The sequence below is a fragment of the Halichoerus grypus genome, chromosome 10 (assembly GCF_964656455.1).
Source record: "Halichoerus grypus chromosome 10, mHalGry1.hap1.1, whole genome shotgun sequence".
Classification (NCBI taxonomy): Eukaryota; Metazoa; Chordata; class Mammalia; order Carnivora; family Phocidae; genus Halichoerus; species Halichoerus grypus.
Genome location: NC_135721.1, coordinates 118,690,145 through 118,707,843, shown reverse-complemented (window position 1 = coordinate 118,707,843; position 17,699 = coordinate 118,690,145). Strand labels below are relative to the sequence as shown.

The following is a 17,699-nucleotide window of genomic DNA, read 5'->3' as shown; positions in this document are numbered from 1 at the left end:
AACAAAGAATCCAATCAAGAAATGGGCAGAAGACATGAACAGACATTTCTCCAAAGAAGACATCCAAATGGCCAACAGACACATGAAAAAGTGTTCAATATCGCTCGGCATCAGGGAAATCCAAATCAAAACCTCAATGAGATACCACCTCACACCAGTCAGAATGGCTAAAATTAACAAGTCAGGAAATGACAGATGTTGGCGGGGATGCGGAGAAAGGGGAACCCTCCTACACTGTTGGTGGGAATGCAAGCTGGTGCAGCCACTCTGGAAAACAGTATGGAGGTTCCTCAAAAAGTTGAAAATAGAGCTACCATATGATCCAGCAATTGCACTACTGGGTATTTACCCCAAAGATACAAAAGTAGGGACCCGAAAGGCTACGTGCACCCCGATGTTTATAGCAGCAATGTCCACAATAGCCAAACTGTGGAAAGAGCCAAGATGTCCATCAACAGATAAATGGATAAAGAAGATGTGGTATATATATACAATGGAATATTATGCAGCCATCAAAAGGAATAAGATCTTGCCATTTGCAACGACGTGGATGGAACTGGAGGGTATTATGCTGAGCGAAATAAGTCAAACAGAGAAAGACATGTATCATATGACCTCACTGATATGAGGAATTCTTAATCTCAGGAAACAAACTGAGGGTTGCTGGAGTGGGGGGTGGGGTGGGAGGGATGGGGTGACTGGGTGATGGACACTGGGGAGGGTATGTGTTCTGGTAAGCGCTGTGAATTGTGCAGGACTGTTGAATCTCAGATCTGTACCTCTGAAACAAATAATGCAATATATGTTAAGAAAGAAAAAAAGAAGAAGAATGTAGCAGGAGGGGAAGAATGAAGGGGGGGAAATCGGAGGGGGAGAAGAACCATGAGAGACGATGGACTCTGAAAAACAAACTGAGGGTTCTAGAGGGGAGGGGGTTGGGAGGATGGGTTAGCCTGGTGATGGGTATTGAGGAGGGCACGTTCTGCATGGAGCACTGGGTGTTATGCACAAACAATGAATCATGGAACACTATATCTAAAACTAATGATGTAATGTATGGGGATTAACATAACAATAAAAAAAAAATTTAAAAAAAAAAAAAAAAAAAAAGGCAGTGGATGTCACGCTGAATTCCATCCTCACTCTTTTTAAGGGTCACCAAATCTGGTCTTCTCATTAAGGAGTGGGATAAGGAAGCACTCCATCAAAAACAACACGAATAAAAATTGTAGCAAAGAGCTTGTTTTCATAGTCCATTGTTTTGACAGAGCTCTGGGAAAAAATATCAGCTAGATTCCACAAATAGTTTGTGAAATTTCAAAACTGGTGTTTGGTGCCTCAGCATGCGGTACTTTTCCAAGGAAAGATGTTATATAAATCCAGCAAGACAGTGCGTTGAGAAAAAGCTGCTCCACATTCTTGCCGTGACCTTCAGCTCCTCAGCCTGTCGAATTTTCCTAGACTGTAACTCAAATTAGCATCACAAGAAGTTGTGACGGTCTCAGAGAAGAAGAATGCGTGGTGAGGAAAGAAGGATTATCCTTCCATACAAGGGGCGGCAGGTATTCGGACCAATGATATAATCAACTATCACAATGACCTATTCATCAATTTCACCAGCAAAGCTTAGGAGATTCACTCTTCACCATTTATTCTCTTGTGCTTCTTTAATTTTGTACCATGTGAATGTATTCAAAAAACACAGTGCTTGTAAGAAAACACAGTTCCTTAAAAGCAGTTAAATTCAAATGTATATGCCCTCTCACCCAGCAACTCCATAACTACTGTATTTATTCTGTAAGTATACCTATACATGTGCAAAATTATATGCAAATTGATTCATTACATCACTGTGATAATACAAAACTGGAAACAACCTAAATGCCTATCAACTGGGAACTGGTAAAATAAATTATGTGCAATCTATGCAACTGAAAAATGATACATTAAGTGGGAAAAAAGACAAGGTACATTAAAGCATGTATAGATGCCACCTATTTGTGTTTTAAAAAGAGGAGATACACACACACACTTCTCTGTAAATGCAGTAAGAAAATCTCTGAGAAACTAATGACATCAGTTGCATCCACATAAAGGAAATGAGCATCAGAAGATAGGGCAGAAGAGAGATCTTTCTCTTTTTATGTCCTTTCGCATCTCTTGAATTTTAAACCATGTGAACCTATTAAATACTCTTCCAAAATTGAAAAAAAACTACCTTTATTCACTGCCGCTGGATCCTCAGACCCTGCTCTTTCGCCTCCAGGCCATTCTTTCCCTGGACTCGCCCCTCAGCAGGCCCCCTCTGTTCCCTGGCAGCTAAGCCTTGCTGGGGGAAATGACCAGATCGTCGTGCTGTACAGCATCTCGGATCCAAACATTTGCCACCCACCCCTGTCGGAGGATTCCACACACCGCCACCCCACCGCTACCGGGCCGGGCAGTGAAACCTGCCTTGTGCAATGAAATGTGAGCAGAAGTGCCACTTCCAGTCATAAGTTCTAAAACTTGAGCCATCTCCTAATCCTGCCATCTACCCCAAGACTCCCAAGCCCCAGATAAGAGCTGGGCCATCATCCTCGGTCCCAGGGACCACGTGGAGCAGCCATCTTGGGTCATCAACCTAAGAAGACCACATAGTAGGAGGAAGAAATAAACCTTTGTGTTCTTAAACCACTGAGATTTTCAGGTTCTTTGGTAACATAACATAGTTATGTTGAGCTGACTAAATAACCAGACAGACTTATTCCTTAACAAACAGACCACCTCACCTCATGTGGCCCATCTTTCAACCCGTTCTATGTTCCCTCCTCCACATCACTGCTCTCTAATGTCTTCAATTGTAAAAGGAAGGTAATGATAGTACCTGCTTCACACGGTCACTGAGGATTAAACGGATTAATATGTGCAAACTGACCACTTTACGTAGCACTTACTTATTACTTGCTTGACAATGACGATGGCGGTGGTACTGATTATTACTGCCTTCTGATACTCTCTCAGTAATTCAACATGGCCCCTGTTCCATGTCTGTCTGTAAGAAGCAAGTAATGTGCTATGGTCCTTATACCACCTCACATGTTTCCCTCCAGGCCACCATGTGCTCCGCTGTCCTTTCTCTACTGCCGTCCATTCCCTTCTGCTTACCTTTCCCTAGCTGCACATTAGATCACCTGGGGACCTTTTAAGAAATACCATGTCTAGGCCACAGCCTAAATCCATTATTGGGTTGGGCAAAAGAAGCTGTATTATCTCTTTCTATAAGTTCAAAAACAGAATTAATCTATGGTGTTAGAAGCCAGAATGAGAGATACCCCTGTGTGTTGCACAGGAAGCAGGAAGAGAGGGCAGGAGACCAGAAGGGGACACAAGAGGACTTCTGGAGCTCTGGTAATGTTCTGTTCCATTTCTTGATCTGGGGACTGGTAAACATGTGTATTCACTTGTGAAAGTTTATCAAGCTGTACAATTATAAGCACTTTGCAATATACGTTTTATACTTCAATAAAAATCTACATTAAAAAGGAAAGAAAAACCTGCAATGACTCTCATCCTTGACCACTTACATATCATTCTTCACCCTCCAAGTCAAGGCTCGTAAGACACACTTTGACCCCACCCTGTCTTTCCACTCTTGCTGAGTCCCAGACACTTCTCACACCCCAGTATCTCTGACCACAATATTCCCTGGATGAGAACATCTTCCTGGCCAGCTCCCACTGGTCGTTCAAAGTCTACTTCAAATGTCATTTCTTTTACAAGGCCTTTCCTGATCCTTCTGTCCACCTCTGTCCACACCAGACAGCAGCTTGCCTTGTAACACGGGCTCCTTCCACAGCACCATGTAATTCTTTGGTAGTCCATTTTTATTTACAACTAGAGCCGTATTCATTCATTTCACCCTCCTCTTCAACTGTAACTACTTGAGGACAAAAACCAGGCATTATACCTCTTTGAAGGAGTCTCCACTGTTCCTTTCAGAGTATGGCTAGTCAATCATTATTTTGGAATTATAATAAATCAAAGATGACTACTACTTCGATGGTAATCAATCACAAGAGCCAAAAGCTGAATAAAAAATATCTAGTCGGGTTGAATATTTTCTCTCTGACAGAAGATCTTTAAAAAGCAAATTATAGTAAAGAGAGTTCTCAAGTTACAAAACCCTTCTGGCCAAATGTAAGTGCAAAGACACATATAAGTATATACTCACTTGTGGGATCTGCGTGCTTTTCCCACATCCCGTCTCTCCAACAATCACCACTGTCTGATAGTTTTCTACCAAGTATAATATATGATTCCTAAGCTGAAAAATAGAACCATACATTGTAAAGAGTCATACGTGTTCTCAAAAGATCTAAACAAAGATATTTAAACATTATGAAATGAGCTGTTTGCCAAAGGAAAGTAAATCTTAAAAAGAATTATCAAAATATATTTCCATCTCGCAGTGTCGGTGTCCATACAAGCTGAAACAAGTGCAATTGAGAGCAGTAACTTACCAAAATATACAATATACATACCCTTTAATTCAAAATTTTTACTTATAAGAAGTTATACTACAGACATACTAATAATATATATGAACAAAGAGGTATATACATAAGCATACTCACTGAAGTATTGTTTATAATAGCCAAAATTTCAGTCTAAATGTTCATCAACAGGGTTAAATCAGTTATGAAACACTCCAATAATGGAATATACTCAGGCGTTAAAAAGAACAAATATCTATTGGAAACAAAATGAGGGTTGCGGGGGGGAGGGGGCAGGTGGATGGGGTAACTGGGTGATGGACATTAAGAAGGGCATGTGATGTAATGAGCACTGGGTATTATGTAAGACTGATGAATCACTGAACTCTACCTCTGAAACTAGTAATACACTATATGTTAATTAACTGAATTTTAAAAAAAGAACAAATGTCTATTTGTCAAATGTCTATATGTTAATTGAATTTTAAAAAAAGAACAAATGTCTATCTGATATGGAATGGTCAACAAGATATGTTAAGGGAGGAACTCAAGGTGCAGAACAGTGTAAATAATACACTACTATTTGTGTTTTTAAAGAAAGGATACATACATGCTATGTACAAGCTATCTTTACAGAAAATAAAACAAAACAAAAAACCGGTCATTGTATTATCTCCTGGAGCGGAAGAGGGTGGCCGGGGAGCAAGGATGTGAAGGAGACAGACCTTTACATTTTGTACAAATTATGTATTATCTAGTTACAAATTCTTTCATTTATTAACTGGGGGAAAAAAAGACAAAAAGAATATGCTTTCACCTCTACCTCTAAATCCAAGTTCGTAATAAAGCACCCATAGGTTACACCTGTATTTCAACTGAGCCTTTCTTTACCCATTCAGTGTGAGCAGAAAACTGAAGAGATGATTCCAACATCCTATCTACTTAGCCCCCTAGTATATTTTTGTACCCACATGTGCTGAAAGACGCACTTGGTCTGGAAAGTCATGAAGGTATTCCATCAATACCTGGTCTGGAATGAAGTAAACCCTGACGAGTTCCCCCACTCTGACTACTGCTCGGCCCGTCTGATTGGGCACCGACAACGTGATGAGGACTGGGAGAGCGAACATGCTGCCTCACTGCCTCACTAAAGTATTGGCTGCTTTGGGGTTTTGAATCTGGCATTATTTGGGGTCTAAATATATAGTTCTCACATTTTAGTGTGAAACCCTCTTAGGATATTTGTTAAAAATGAAGATTCCTAGCCCTATTCCCAGGGTTTCTGATTCAGTAGGATTACGTTGGGGCCCAGGAATCTGCATTTCTCAAGCCCCCACAGCAGATCCTGCTGCAGGTGGTCTATAATGACTAGTCTAGACACTCTTTTGTCAGTTGCCTGGACTTGGTGCTTTCTTTCGTTTTGGCTAGGGGAAGGTGAAAGGTTTGGGATCTTTGCAGGTATTTTATGAATGTAGATCCAACAGTGGGTGGGTGGATGGATAGATGGATAGACGGATGGATGGTGGATGGTCAAGGAAAACTAGAAAGACAATCTGAATACAGACAGAAACAAGATAAGGCATTCCAGGAAAGGGAAATAACATAAGCAAAAGGAAGAAGACGGAAACAAGCAAACAATACAAACTCTATTCCAGGGGCATCATAAGAGCCCACAAAAGGCTCCAGGTGTGGTTTGGAAATGAGTTATGAGACGGGTAGTCCAGGCTTCCCTAGCAGAGCTACGGTCTGGACCGTCCCTGGGGCGCTGGCTGGGCTGTCAGTGCTGCACCAGACGAGACTGAGCAGAAGAAAACTGAAGGCAGTAACTCACATTTCACATACTAGATAGGAAGGGCTGCACACGAAGAAGGTCCAACGTGTAACATTCCAGAGAGACATGACAAGATTTCCAGTCTGGAGACTGCAAAAATGACAGTAGCGCCCACAGGCGCAAGCAGAGAAATGGACAAGGGCTGGTGCGGAGGAGGGAACTGAGCTTCAGGGAGGCGGTGTGTAAAGGAGTGAGAGGACCACCTTCCATAGCAATGTCCAAGCCCCAGCAAGAATGCCAGCCTACGGGAGGTGGTCAAGAAGGCTGCCTTATAATGGCAGCAGGAAAAAGAGAGGAACTTTAAATTTATTGCCCCTTTAGTTTCAATTTCTGTCTTTAAAGCTACTTTTAGTTTTAATGGGGGAGGGGTTGGTGAATGGGTCCCTTTCACCCTTTTCATCTCCTAGATTTATCTTTAACATCTCATGAGTGCCTAACTATGCTTAAATTCTGTTTTGCTTTTTACCAATAACCCATACAATTTTAATTTCCATCAATGTTAAACCTTGATTACTTTTTCATTTGTTTCATTTATGGTATCTTGTAAGTTCAGCTGGACGATGAAAAACAGTCAAGGAAAGGCCAAAATTAAATACTTGGTAAATAGTAATTATCTGTGTACTTGAATACTTACAATATGTCAGGTACTTTGCTAAATGCTCCATGTGGATGATCTCATCTGGGCCTCATAACAATCCAATGAGGCAGGTGCTATTAGTCCCATATTACAGATAAAAACACAGAAGCTCAGATGGTGAAGCAAGGTCACACAGCACAAAAACAATGAAGCTCGGGTTTGAGCTCTAAAGTCTAGCTCCAGAATCTTGATACTTCACCGGAGCTCAAACTATGTCCCTCAACAGTGAGGCAGCAATGGTGAACCTATAATCTTATCTCCTGAGGGGCAAACCGGTTTACATTCACACATATTGGATGAGGTTAATCACCTGAGGGAGAAACCCAGAAATGTCAGTGAGTGACTAAAATGTTTGGGGCCACATAACACTCTAATCTAGGTGACTTGGCTAAGTTAAGAAGGATTCTGTTTCGAATCCATTTGGAGAAAGCACATATCAATAGAAGAGGAATGATTAGCACAGTCTAGACAAAGAGACTCCCTTAGTGTGAGAACTTGGCAGCTCTCCCCCAGCACTGTCCAGGAGAAAGAGAGCGAGCCACGGGTGCTGGTGGCCACACCTACTCGGGTCATTCCAGGGGCATCACGTGAGGCTGGGAGAGCACGTCGCCCTTCATTGGGGGCTATATGAAACATTCTTCAGCTCTATCTAAATGGCCTTTGGCCTAGAGCTCACTTCCTGATTGCAATCTGGCTTCCCATGTGGTCTTTTTTTTTTTTTAATAAATAATCTAATTTTATTTATTGAACTGATATAATGTAGAAGTTGTGATTACTTCATGATGAAAGGTTTTATATTTGGCATACTAAAAATATATTAAAGCACTACTATATGACAGATATTGTGCTATAGCTTTTTTTTTTTTTAAAGATTTTATTTATTTATTTGAGAGAGAGTGAGAGAGAGAGCATGAGGGCAGAGGGTCAGAGGGAGAAGTAGACTCCCCGCTGAGCCAGGAGCCCGATGCGGGACTCGATCCCGAGACTCCAGGATCATGACCTGAGCTGAAGGCAGTCGCTTAACCAACTGAGCCATCCAGGTGCCCCTTCCCATGTGGTCTTGGCAACAGGGAGAAAAGTGAGCCCATGGACCATGTCTGTCTGCACTGGAGAACGACGGTTATAAACAAATGTATTCTGAATTCTAGTTCATGCTTTGGTCTCTTGTGAGATGAACATATGTCCATTTCATGAGACCAATAAAATCAAATGCTGGATGTGCACACAGTACATAATAAGCACCCAAATCCCGTCACTGTGTCAGTGGGAGTTAACTTCTTCCACAGAAACTTCCTCAGATGTCCAATTAGTCTTGTTTAAAGAAATTCGCCTTTAAAAAGAAAGCTAACATTGGCCATACACTGGTAATCTGTTGAAGTTGGAGGCACAGCAGTTCATTGTGCTGTTTTCTCTACTCTTCTGTATGTCTGAATTTGTCCATAATCGAAAAGCAAAGAGAGGGAAAAAGAATGTCATTCCATCTCTTCCAGGTTTTCTTTTTTTTTTTTTTTTTTTTAAGATTTTATTTATTTGACAGAGACACAGCAAGAGAGGGAACACAAGCAGGAGGAGTGGGAGAGGGAGAAGCAGGCTTCCCGCAGAGCAGGGAGCCCAATACGGGGCTCGATCCCAGGACCCTGGGATCATGACCTGAGCCGAAAGCAGACGCTTAACGACTGAGCCACCCAGGCGCCCCTCTTCCAGGTTTTCAATTTGTAACAACATCTAACTAAAAAAACCGTTAAGGACTTTCAAGATTTATATGGTTAAGCAACACACACATATTTTGAGGTTCATTCCCTCAGATAAGGGCAGCTCCGAGCTCACTGTGTCCTACAGAGTCGTTAAGAGTAAGAGGACAGGGCGCCTGGGTGGCTCAGTTGGTTAAGCGACTGCCTTCAGCTCAGGTCATGATCCTGGAGTCCCTGGATCGAGTCCCGCATCGGGCTCCCTGCTCGGCAGGGAGCCTGCTTCTCCCTCTGACCCTCCCCCCTCTCATGTGCTCTCTCTCTCTCTCTCATTCTGTCTCAAATAAATAAATAAAATCTTAAAAAAAAAAAAAAAGAGTAAGAGGACACAATTCACTTCAGGACCCAGTCTAAGGCCACCGCGCACGGCTTCAGGCCGACCGACTGCCCAGGCTTGTTTAGTGTACCTTGAACACCGGCAGCTTCTGCCTCTGCTGCTCTATAGAAAAGGCGGCGTAGGGATTGTAGACAACGGGTGGTGCAGAGTCTTCAGCCAGACTCTGTCTCTCTTCAGAGATGCTGACACCTGGTCCCTCTGTACCTGTAACAGAAATGCTTTTTTCAGATTCTCTGATGCAACCAATGGACAGAAAAATGTGCAGACTTTACAAATTCCAAGGTGAAGATACAACACAAGCAATGCATTTTACCTCAAACTACTAGAAGATACTAAACTTTAACTTCAGGAAAGCATCTAGGAAAGGACCTGGGAGAATACAAAAATCTCCCCTACAAGCTTCACCGCAGCATCAAGGACAGAGAGGAGAGGCCCACTGGGCTCCAAACCGGCCACTCATAACTGTATTCCAGAGGACAATGTTTTCAGGTCTGGCCCCGACATATTACTACTAATTACTCTAATTACTCCTCCTACAAGTGACAGAAACCCAACGGGAACGGGCTGAGGTGCAGGAACATGCTACTGCAGGACGGCAGCAAGGCCGGGGACGCAAATGCTGCCTTGGCTTGCTCCTTCTCTCATCTCAGCGCCTCTCTACCAGCTCCTTTCGATCCCTAAGTTTGGATTCTCAGTGGGAGCTGGAATCAAGGCTGCTCAGGCTCACAACTCCCCACCCTCCATTCGCTCCCCAACAAGGACTGAATGCAAGAGATGCCACAGGGAACACTCCAGATGCTAGGTCCTACCCTCGTGCGGCTTACTTGCTTCTTTCACTCCTCCTCCCATAACACAGTTTTGTCCATAAGGTGGTAATACGTGCTAAAGAGAAAGTAAAAGACTCAGCAAGGGGGGCTGGGAGTCCCCGGTGTGTGTGTGGTCTGTGGTCTGGAGGCGGGGGAAGGCTCCTCTTCCCCCAGCTTAGGTCCAATGCCCAGCCTAATCCAACCAACCATGGCCAGTGGAGCGGGATGCGGGAGACGGCAGCCCCCATTTTGAATCACAGAACTGGAGTGGTTGGGTGTGAAGTACCATTCCAAGAAACCACCGTGCTGAGCAAATTAAACAACAGCTTTCCACAATGCTGGCTTGGTGAGAACAATGACAAACTGGTGCTCAGGACAGTGAAGAATAGGGAAGCCATATCTCATCATGTAAAACTCTTCAGGTACCATGAATTTTAGCCTTTGAAGGAAAATGCCTTAAGAGGAACATGGGTTCAATTTTTACAATCAGCTTCCAGAACTTTTCGTGCCAATTTGTTTGTGTAGGCCTTGGACAGAACTAAGAGTAATAAGCGACACAGGGTTTGGAATTCAACAGGACACAAGGAAGCTATTTTCAAAAGCTAGGGCTGTTGAGCGCTGGGGTGTAATGCCTTTGTGAATCTTAAAAACCTCCCCTGGAAGTTCAAACACAGGCCACACAGCCTTCTGCTGGGGGCACTATAGGAGTGATTACCCCAAACTATCATCTCCCAGATCTTCTGAACTCAGAGTCTGATGCCATGTGAAATTACAGGGGCTTTATGACAAGCACCTTTAGCCCAGTGATTTAATTTTACATTTTTTGGAGGTCCCAAACCCCTTGACAATCTAATAAAGGCTATGGACCCCTCTCCTGAAAAATACATCAGAATATAATGTATCAGGACAGAAAATGCTCGTGGTCCATAGACCCCTTAGAGCTAAGTTTAGAGTCATTGTCACAGATCTCTAATCCCTTTTCCACTTATTTCTAGGAACATAGTTGTGTTCCAGAGGTCCAAGACTGCCGAAAATCATTTAAGTGGGGCACTGCTATATTGTTTTTGCCAAAATGCTGACATTCCTTTCAACAAGATAAAAGATAGAACAGGACCTGGAACAAAGCCTGTGCTCAAAGAGGCAGGTCTCCTTTCCTTTCTTCCCTTATTATTGCCACATCTACATAACTTCTTGTAACCCTTCCCCAAGAAAACTGCTGCAAAGAATAGTTCATCCTCATCCGCTCTGTTTTTGTCACAAATTCCCTCCTTTTCAAAACACGTTTTAAACCTTTCCAGCCTGTCTTAGCAATAGCATTGCTCCTGCAAGGTCTCTTGCTTCCTCCCACACCAGGGTTTAATCTACCCAGGTGTCTTCTTTACTACCCCTCCCCTCCCTGTCTCTAGCCTACAGCCAAGTCCACCTCAGTATATTCTGTCATGAGATGTTTTACAAGAGCTAATGTCAATCAATAAGGAGTATGTCTCCTTACAAAAGACTTCATTCAGCCAAACCAGGACTGCCTCCCTTCTACATACATCCCACGGTCCATTCTGACTGCCTATGGTTGCCTTTCCCTCGGGAACATTCTCTATACTTAAGGGAGTAACAAGTTTGTAATCCTGCAAACCACAAATGCCTTCATTTCTCCATCTACAAAACAAGGCTGACAACAGCACCCCCACCCACCACCCAGCACTCCCTCTAATTTCAATTTTTTCAATTCAGTTTTTCAATTTGAGTGATGCCCCATTAGTGGGTTATGAAATGAATGCAGTGGGGTCATGACCAGCATTTTTTTTTTTAATAATGAACTAGAAACAGAATAGCATTATCTCCTGCTTCACCCCAAAACGTACCCTATCACTTAACACCATCTCGCTACTCAATTACTTTGGTTTTTTGGACATTCCTGAGGCACACATCCCACTTTGCCTTGGTCAGGCTGCTCTCTTTGCCCAGAGCTCCATACCCCTACCTCTCCAAGGAACAAAACCTTATTTGTGCCTCACTGTTCACCTCAAAAATATCACTATCTTTATGAAGTATTTCTTATCTACACATTCAATCTTTCCCTCTCTTCTCTACCTTTATGTAATTCTAATAGTTAATATGTATCTAGTACTAAGAGCTTTACATGTATTCTCATTTAATCCTCACAACAATCCTTTGGGTAGGGGCGCCTGGGTGGCTCAGTAGGGTTAAGCATCTGCCTTCGGCTCAGGTCATGATCTCAGCGTCCTGGGATCGAGCCCCGTATGGGGCTCCGTGCTCAGCAGGGAGCCTGCTTCTCCCTCTCCCTCTGCCTGCCTGCCTGTCTGCCTACTTGTGATCTCTGTCTCCCTGTCAAATAAATAAATAAAATCTTTAAAAAAAACAAAAACAATCCTTTGGGTAGGTGTTGTTCTGTCCAATTCACAGATAAGGTCACTGAGATTCTGAGCATTTAAGTGACTTTGCCAAGTCACCAGGCTAGTAAATATGGCAGTCAAGGATAGCTTTACAGTCTGACTTGTAGAACCTATCCCCCTTACCACCCCCTTACCACCACTTCTTTCTGCCTCATTCATAATATCTCTTCTAAAGGATATCTAACTTTATATCATAACTGAGACAGAGAGAGAAAGAAAGAATAAATCTTGAGAGCAGAGCAGCAGCCTGGTCATCTATATTTGCCGCCTGATCACAAGGTTAGGCGCTCAATAAGTATACCCTCAACAAAGGAACTAAATAATGGAACAGAACTCTCCGAGTAACCCCATGTTCTTTAGCCAAAATAGTATCCTCTTCTGATTTGCAACAATTCATTCATGCCTTTACTATACTTAACACTTTGACCTGTTATTAAAGGCTTGAATAAGTAAAATAGAGGGTATCTCATCACCTAATGAGATCTTAGTTCTGGCTGCAAATAAAATTCAGGATGGGTAACTGGCTAATGATTTGAAATACTGAATAAAACTGTCATTAAGGGACAAACTACAGATTTTTGAAAAGAATTAACACATCCCTTGCTTGGGCTTATCTCCCACATCAAGTATATGCATGGTTAGCATCTCAGGGCAAAACTTTAAAATACCATTTAAAAGTTTTCCCCTATTACCTTCTCCGTCTCATTTTACTTTTGCTGCAATATACTTTGCACACCCAGACCTGCAGAGGTGCAAGTGGTGGAAAAACGTAAGCTGGTTAACTGTTAAGAAACTTTTGTTTTTCACAAGAAACTGACGGAAGGGGAGGAAGTAAGGCATCTAGCAGGATCTGGCAAGTACACATTCAATAAAATCCTGATTAATGAAGAAACAAAACACATCAAGCAAAGCATTTTGTGACTAACATTCGTGTTTCCCCGACAGAGGGAAGTGGGTGACAGCCAATACGAAGGAGGGTGGTCACTTTCTGGTAGACACTCGAGATGGGCAAGAATTACCCTAAAACAAAATAAGGCACTTTCCCTTTTTTATGAGCACTTACTCTGGGGTCAGACAAGGCGCCGTACTCGTTATTCAAGCCCACAGGATAACTATTACTCTACCCATTTCACAGGTAAGGAGGCTAGGGCTCAGAAAAATTAAGTGACTTGCCCAAAGGAACTCTGCTACTATAGGGCACAGCCGAAAAGTCGAACCCAGGCAACCCGATTCCACAGCTTGAGCTCCTAAACCCTGAGCAGCACCGCCCGTCCGGCCCCAGCGTAGCCCCAGGGCGGTAACAGGACACGCGTGGGCGCTTCAGCGCTTCCCCAGCGTCGGGCAAGGCGGGGATCACGAGTGAGGAAAACGAGGCCCGGGGAAGCTGAGACTCGAACAAGGTCACACAGAGAGTTTCTGCCCAGGCTGGGGGCGGACGCCCGAATCTGTCGGGACCACCGTGGGCGCCTGAGCCGCAGAGCCCACCAGCTCTGAGGCGGCGGTGGCCAGCCCGCCGAGGTCAGGCCTGCGAGCAGGTCCGCAGGCCCCAGGGCGCCGGCTGCCGAGCCAAGACCAAAGTTAGGCCGCCGCATCTGCCCAACGTTTCTCTAAGGGCCTTACCGGGTCGCCAGAACTTCACCGGTCCCAAGGGCGCAGCCATGCTGGGGTGAAAGGTCACGAGGGAGACTCCACCCCTCCGTTGCGCGTGAGCCCCCGGAGGGGCCGGGGGGCGTGGCCCGCGAGGAGCCTCGGCCCAGGAGGCTTCAGCGGAGTTACGGCCACGCCCCCGTGGTCGCCACCGCCCCCCAGCCACGTGACCTACGGCGGTCTCCAAGAGCGCTCCGGCCCCGCGCGCTGACCACGTGACCGGCCCCGCCATATTGGGGAAAGAGGGCGGTGTTCGCCGAGCTTTTCAGTGTGGTGTGTGAGGGTTCCAGGTGGCCCTTCTAGGAGCACGGCGTGGGCCGGCTGTCGGCCGTTCGCCCCCGGAAGGGCAAGCTTTGGGAGAAAATTGGTGGCACGGGAGTCCTGTGGCTGCCAGCGGCACGCGGAGAGCACAGAGCTAATGCGTCCCAAATTAACTGCTAAATAAATACTGATTGTGTTACAGGCTGCCCCAGCTAGACAGTTTCTCTTTCAGTCTTCTCCATGTTGTCAAATGAAGGTTAATAGTAACTACCTCGTGGGTTTGCTGGTCCAGTAAATAATTATTGGGAGCCCATTGTATGCCCGGGACCTGTAGTTTCAGCGCCTTAATGCAACAACTGTCCAAGGAGGGGGCGAGGGTGAATAGTAAATGAATAAATGCTCGAGAAACAGTAGTGTTTATTATCATCCGTGAATAAAACAATGGGAAGTGGTATGGAAATCTAGGGCCTTATGAGTAATGCTGAAAAACTGGGGAAAAAATGGTTGGAATAAGAGAAATGGGTAGATCAGTTAGGCTAGGGCACTAACCCAGTGTTTCCTCCTATCTGACTGCTCTTAGGATTCCAGTGCTTGTTAAAAATACAGATTCTAAGCCCTGATCCAATCCTGAGTCAGAATCTCCAGGGGCATGGCCTGGGAACTTGTATTTTAGGAAGTTCCACAGATGGTTCTTCCAATCAACAAGCTAGAGAAAGATTCCACTAATCCAAAAAAGAGGAAATATTTTATGGGTAGACACCTAGCTGGAAGAGAGGCTTCAGAATTTACGCATTTTTCGAGCTGTGACGAAAATTCTGCATTCGTTATAAAAAATGGCATACTCTTGGAAAGATCAAGAGCTTTGAAGATAAGTAGAGGTGATTTGGAATCCTAACTTTGCCATTTCCTCAGGCTGAGCTGTCATCTAATCTTAGTTGTAAAATGAGGTCTTCAAAGGTTCTGTTAAATGAGATAACATGTAAAACACCTAACAGTGGAAGACTTAATAAGCATTCAGTCAATGTTAGCTCTCCTTAATTTAAATAGAGCAAATCCACCAGGAGGAAAAAATCAGAATTTACATGCATACATTCATTTTCCAAATATCTCCTTTATCTCCATAATAATAAAAATAGGGCTCAATACATGATAACCTCTCTGCCAAGAAATCGTCATTCATCTTTAAAATATCTTTCTATGGGCCAGCTCTAAGAATAAATTCACTGGCTTAAGCATTCCGCCTCTGTAAACTCAGAGCCTGTGTGCTCACTTTTGTGGTACCATTTAGTTGAACTATAGTTAATCTGCCTCTACTGTTAATATGGGGAGCTTCTTAAGGACAAAGATCATGACACATTCATACTCAGAGCCCAATAACAAAGTACCTGTTGAGTAATGTATATAGGAACACCATGCTTTATACTTAGTTTTAATTCTTCATAGCACTGATCCTTCCTTGTTTTATCTTATTTTCATTAACAGCCGAAGTATAGAAAATGGGGTTTATACATGAATACAAGGGAAAATGAAATAAATGCCACTTTTTATTATTTCTATATTTTATAGATTACTCTGACTTATGTGAAGAAGTCTTCCTATTTACAAAGAGACAGTAGACTGGCCATGCTCAAATTACTGGATCATAATCTTAAAGCTAGAGGAGACTTTAGTCAACATCTAGCCTACATTCTTTTGTTTTATGGGAGAAAAAAACTTTGGTTCATGGAGATTAAAAGGACTTGGTCACACTCAATGAGCTAATTTGAGTATCAGAACTGAAACTAGAATTCAGGCTTTCTAATTCCCAAGCCAGTGGTTTTTCACCCACATAGGCCATTTAAAACCATTAGAGTTTAGCTCTCTTAGATGAGAATTAGTTAATCTGCCTCAGAAAGTTCTAAAGCCTGACTGTCCCTAATGGGTTGTTTTGCTTTCACATACTTTTATTAGAGAAAACACCTAAGTAATAACCTAGATGCTGATGTTGTGGTTTTATTGTCACAAACTAGGAGTGGTCTTAATAGACGATCTTATCCTTCCTAATTAACTATTTTTGGAAAGATTGACCTTAAATAACTACTCTAAAATTAAAACTTGTTTCTTGAGATGGCATCCAGAATTTATTTACTTCATTGCCAACAATTCTGTGAAAGTTTGAACATTTTGTTACATGGGGGTATATTTTGCAACTTCTGAATGATAATTGGTTTTTCAGAAAGATGATATTCCTCAAAATTATGTTTCATGGAAATGTTAAAGAAGTTTCTCAGTGCCTACAGTAGTTAATTGTTCCTTTCTACTTTGAAACATTTCCAGTCCGACTATCTTGGCCATGTTTAGGAGGCATAGGATTTAGGGGTTTTCATCCTTGTACTAGTTTAAGGCTTTTATGTAATAAGTGATAGAAAACCCAATGCATTCTCTCTTATGCAAAAAAATGGCTCATATACTTCAAAAAGTCCAAGAGTAGTTCAGACTTGAGACACATAGGACATAATCAGGACTCACGGGCCACCTGGGTGGCTCAGTCGTTAAGCGTCTGCCTTCGGCTCAGGTCATGATCCCAGGGTCCTGGGATTGAGCCCCGCATAGGGCTCCTTGCTCAGTGGGAAGCCTGCTTCTCCGTCTCCCTCTACCCTGCTGCTTGTGCTCCCTCTCTCTCTGTCTCTCTCTGTCAAATAAATAAAATCTTTTTTAAAAAAATCAGGACTCGGGCGCCTGGGTGGCTCAGTTGGTTAAGCGACTGCCTTCGGCTCAGGTCATGATCCTGGAGTCCCTGGATCGAGTCCCGCATCGGGCTCCCTGCTCGGCAGGGAGTCTGTTTCTCCCTCTGACCCTCCCCCCCCCCTCTCGTTCTCTCTCTCTCAAATAAATAAATAAAATCTTTGGAAAAAAAAAAAATCAGGACTCACTTCTGAACATTTTGCCTTCTCCTGTCATGAGTGTCACATGGCTGTCAGCTCAAGCATCACATCCTTAGCATCAAGCCTCTTTACGAAAATCCCTGGCAAAAGTATCTGACTGACCACATATCCATCCCTGAACCAATCACCAGGGCCGTGGAATATGAGATACTGACTGACTTAAACATAGATCACAAACTTCACCCCAAGTCAGGTGTGGTCAGCTTCACCAGAATGACATGGACTAAGAGTTGGAAACAGAATAGTTCCTCAGAGGGACATCTGAGTGAAATTAGCCAAAGTGGAATGAAGAAAGCAGAAATAACAGATGTCCATGACACCATCCCTGGATTCATGCACTAGAACTCTTAGCTTCCTAAGAAGAATCCTAACTGCCCTTGGGTCTCCTCCATGAAGCCAGATCAGAGAGAGCTAGCTGTCCCCCAGCCTGAAAAGAGGTAGTCTTTGGCCAAATTGCACGACACTGGGATTTCTCCCTGGGTCTAGGTGTAGCCCTCTGAAACTTGTAACATCTATAAACCTGTCTGGTTTGTTGGCTTGCGCACAAATGAGCAAGTTCACACATGTATTAGCATAAGCAAAAGTGTTACTTAGCTCCAAGGATTTGGGTACAGAGGTGTGG

At 43.5% G+C, this 17,699-nt stretch overlaps 1 protein-coding gene and 1 long non-coding RNA gene across 14 annotated transcripts in view; one reads left to right on the top strand and one right to left on the bottom strand.

Annotated features, from left to right (window-relative positions):
• DHX35 (DEAH-box helicase 35) overlaps positions 1–14,025 on the bottom strand; it is a 66,072-nt gene extending 52,047 nt beyond the window's left edge. For 3 of the 4 annotated variants that reach the window (XM_078057184.1, XM_078057187.1, XM_078057188.1), the window contains exons 1-3: positions 13,866–14,025; positions 9,099–9,232; positions 4,214–4,306 (exon numbers count right to left, since the gene is read on the bottom strand). In XM_078057184.1, the coding sequence (XP_077913310.1) occupies positions 4,214–4,306; positions 9,099–9,232; positions 13,866–13,905 (267 nt within the window). In that variant the 5' untranslated portion in view covers positions 13,906–14,025. The remainder of the gene's footprint in view (positions 1–4,213; positions 4,307–9,098; positions 9,233–13,865) is intronic. The other variant, XM_078057190.1, reaches the window with a different exon arrangement.
• The window catches only part of LOC144379288 (uncharacterized), a 1,054,371-nt gene that overhangs the window by 410,719 nt on the left and 625,953 nt on the right, over positions 1–17,699 (top strand). The window contains exon 3 of one of the 10 annotated variants that reach the window (XR_013442043.1): positions 4,751–4,769. The exons of the other annotated variants lie outside the window; for them this stretch is intronic. This is a non-coding gene — a long non-coding RNA (uncharacterized LOC144379288). Of the gene's footprint in view, positions 1–4,750; positions 4,770–17,699 lie in introns of those variants that run through there. 10 annotated transcript variants of the gene reach the window in all.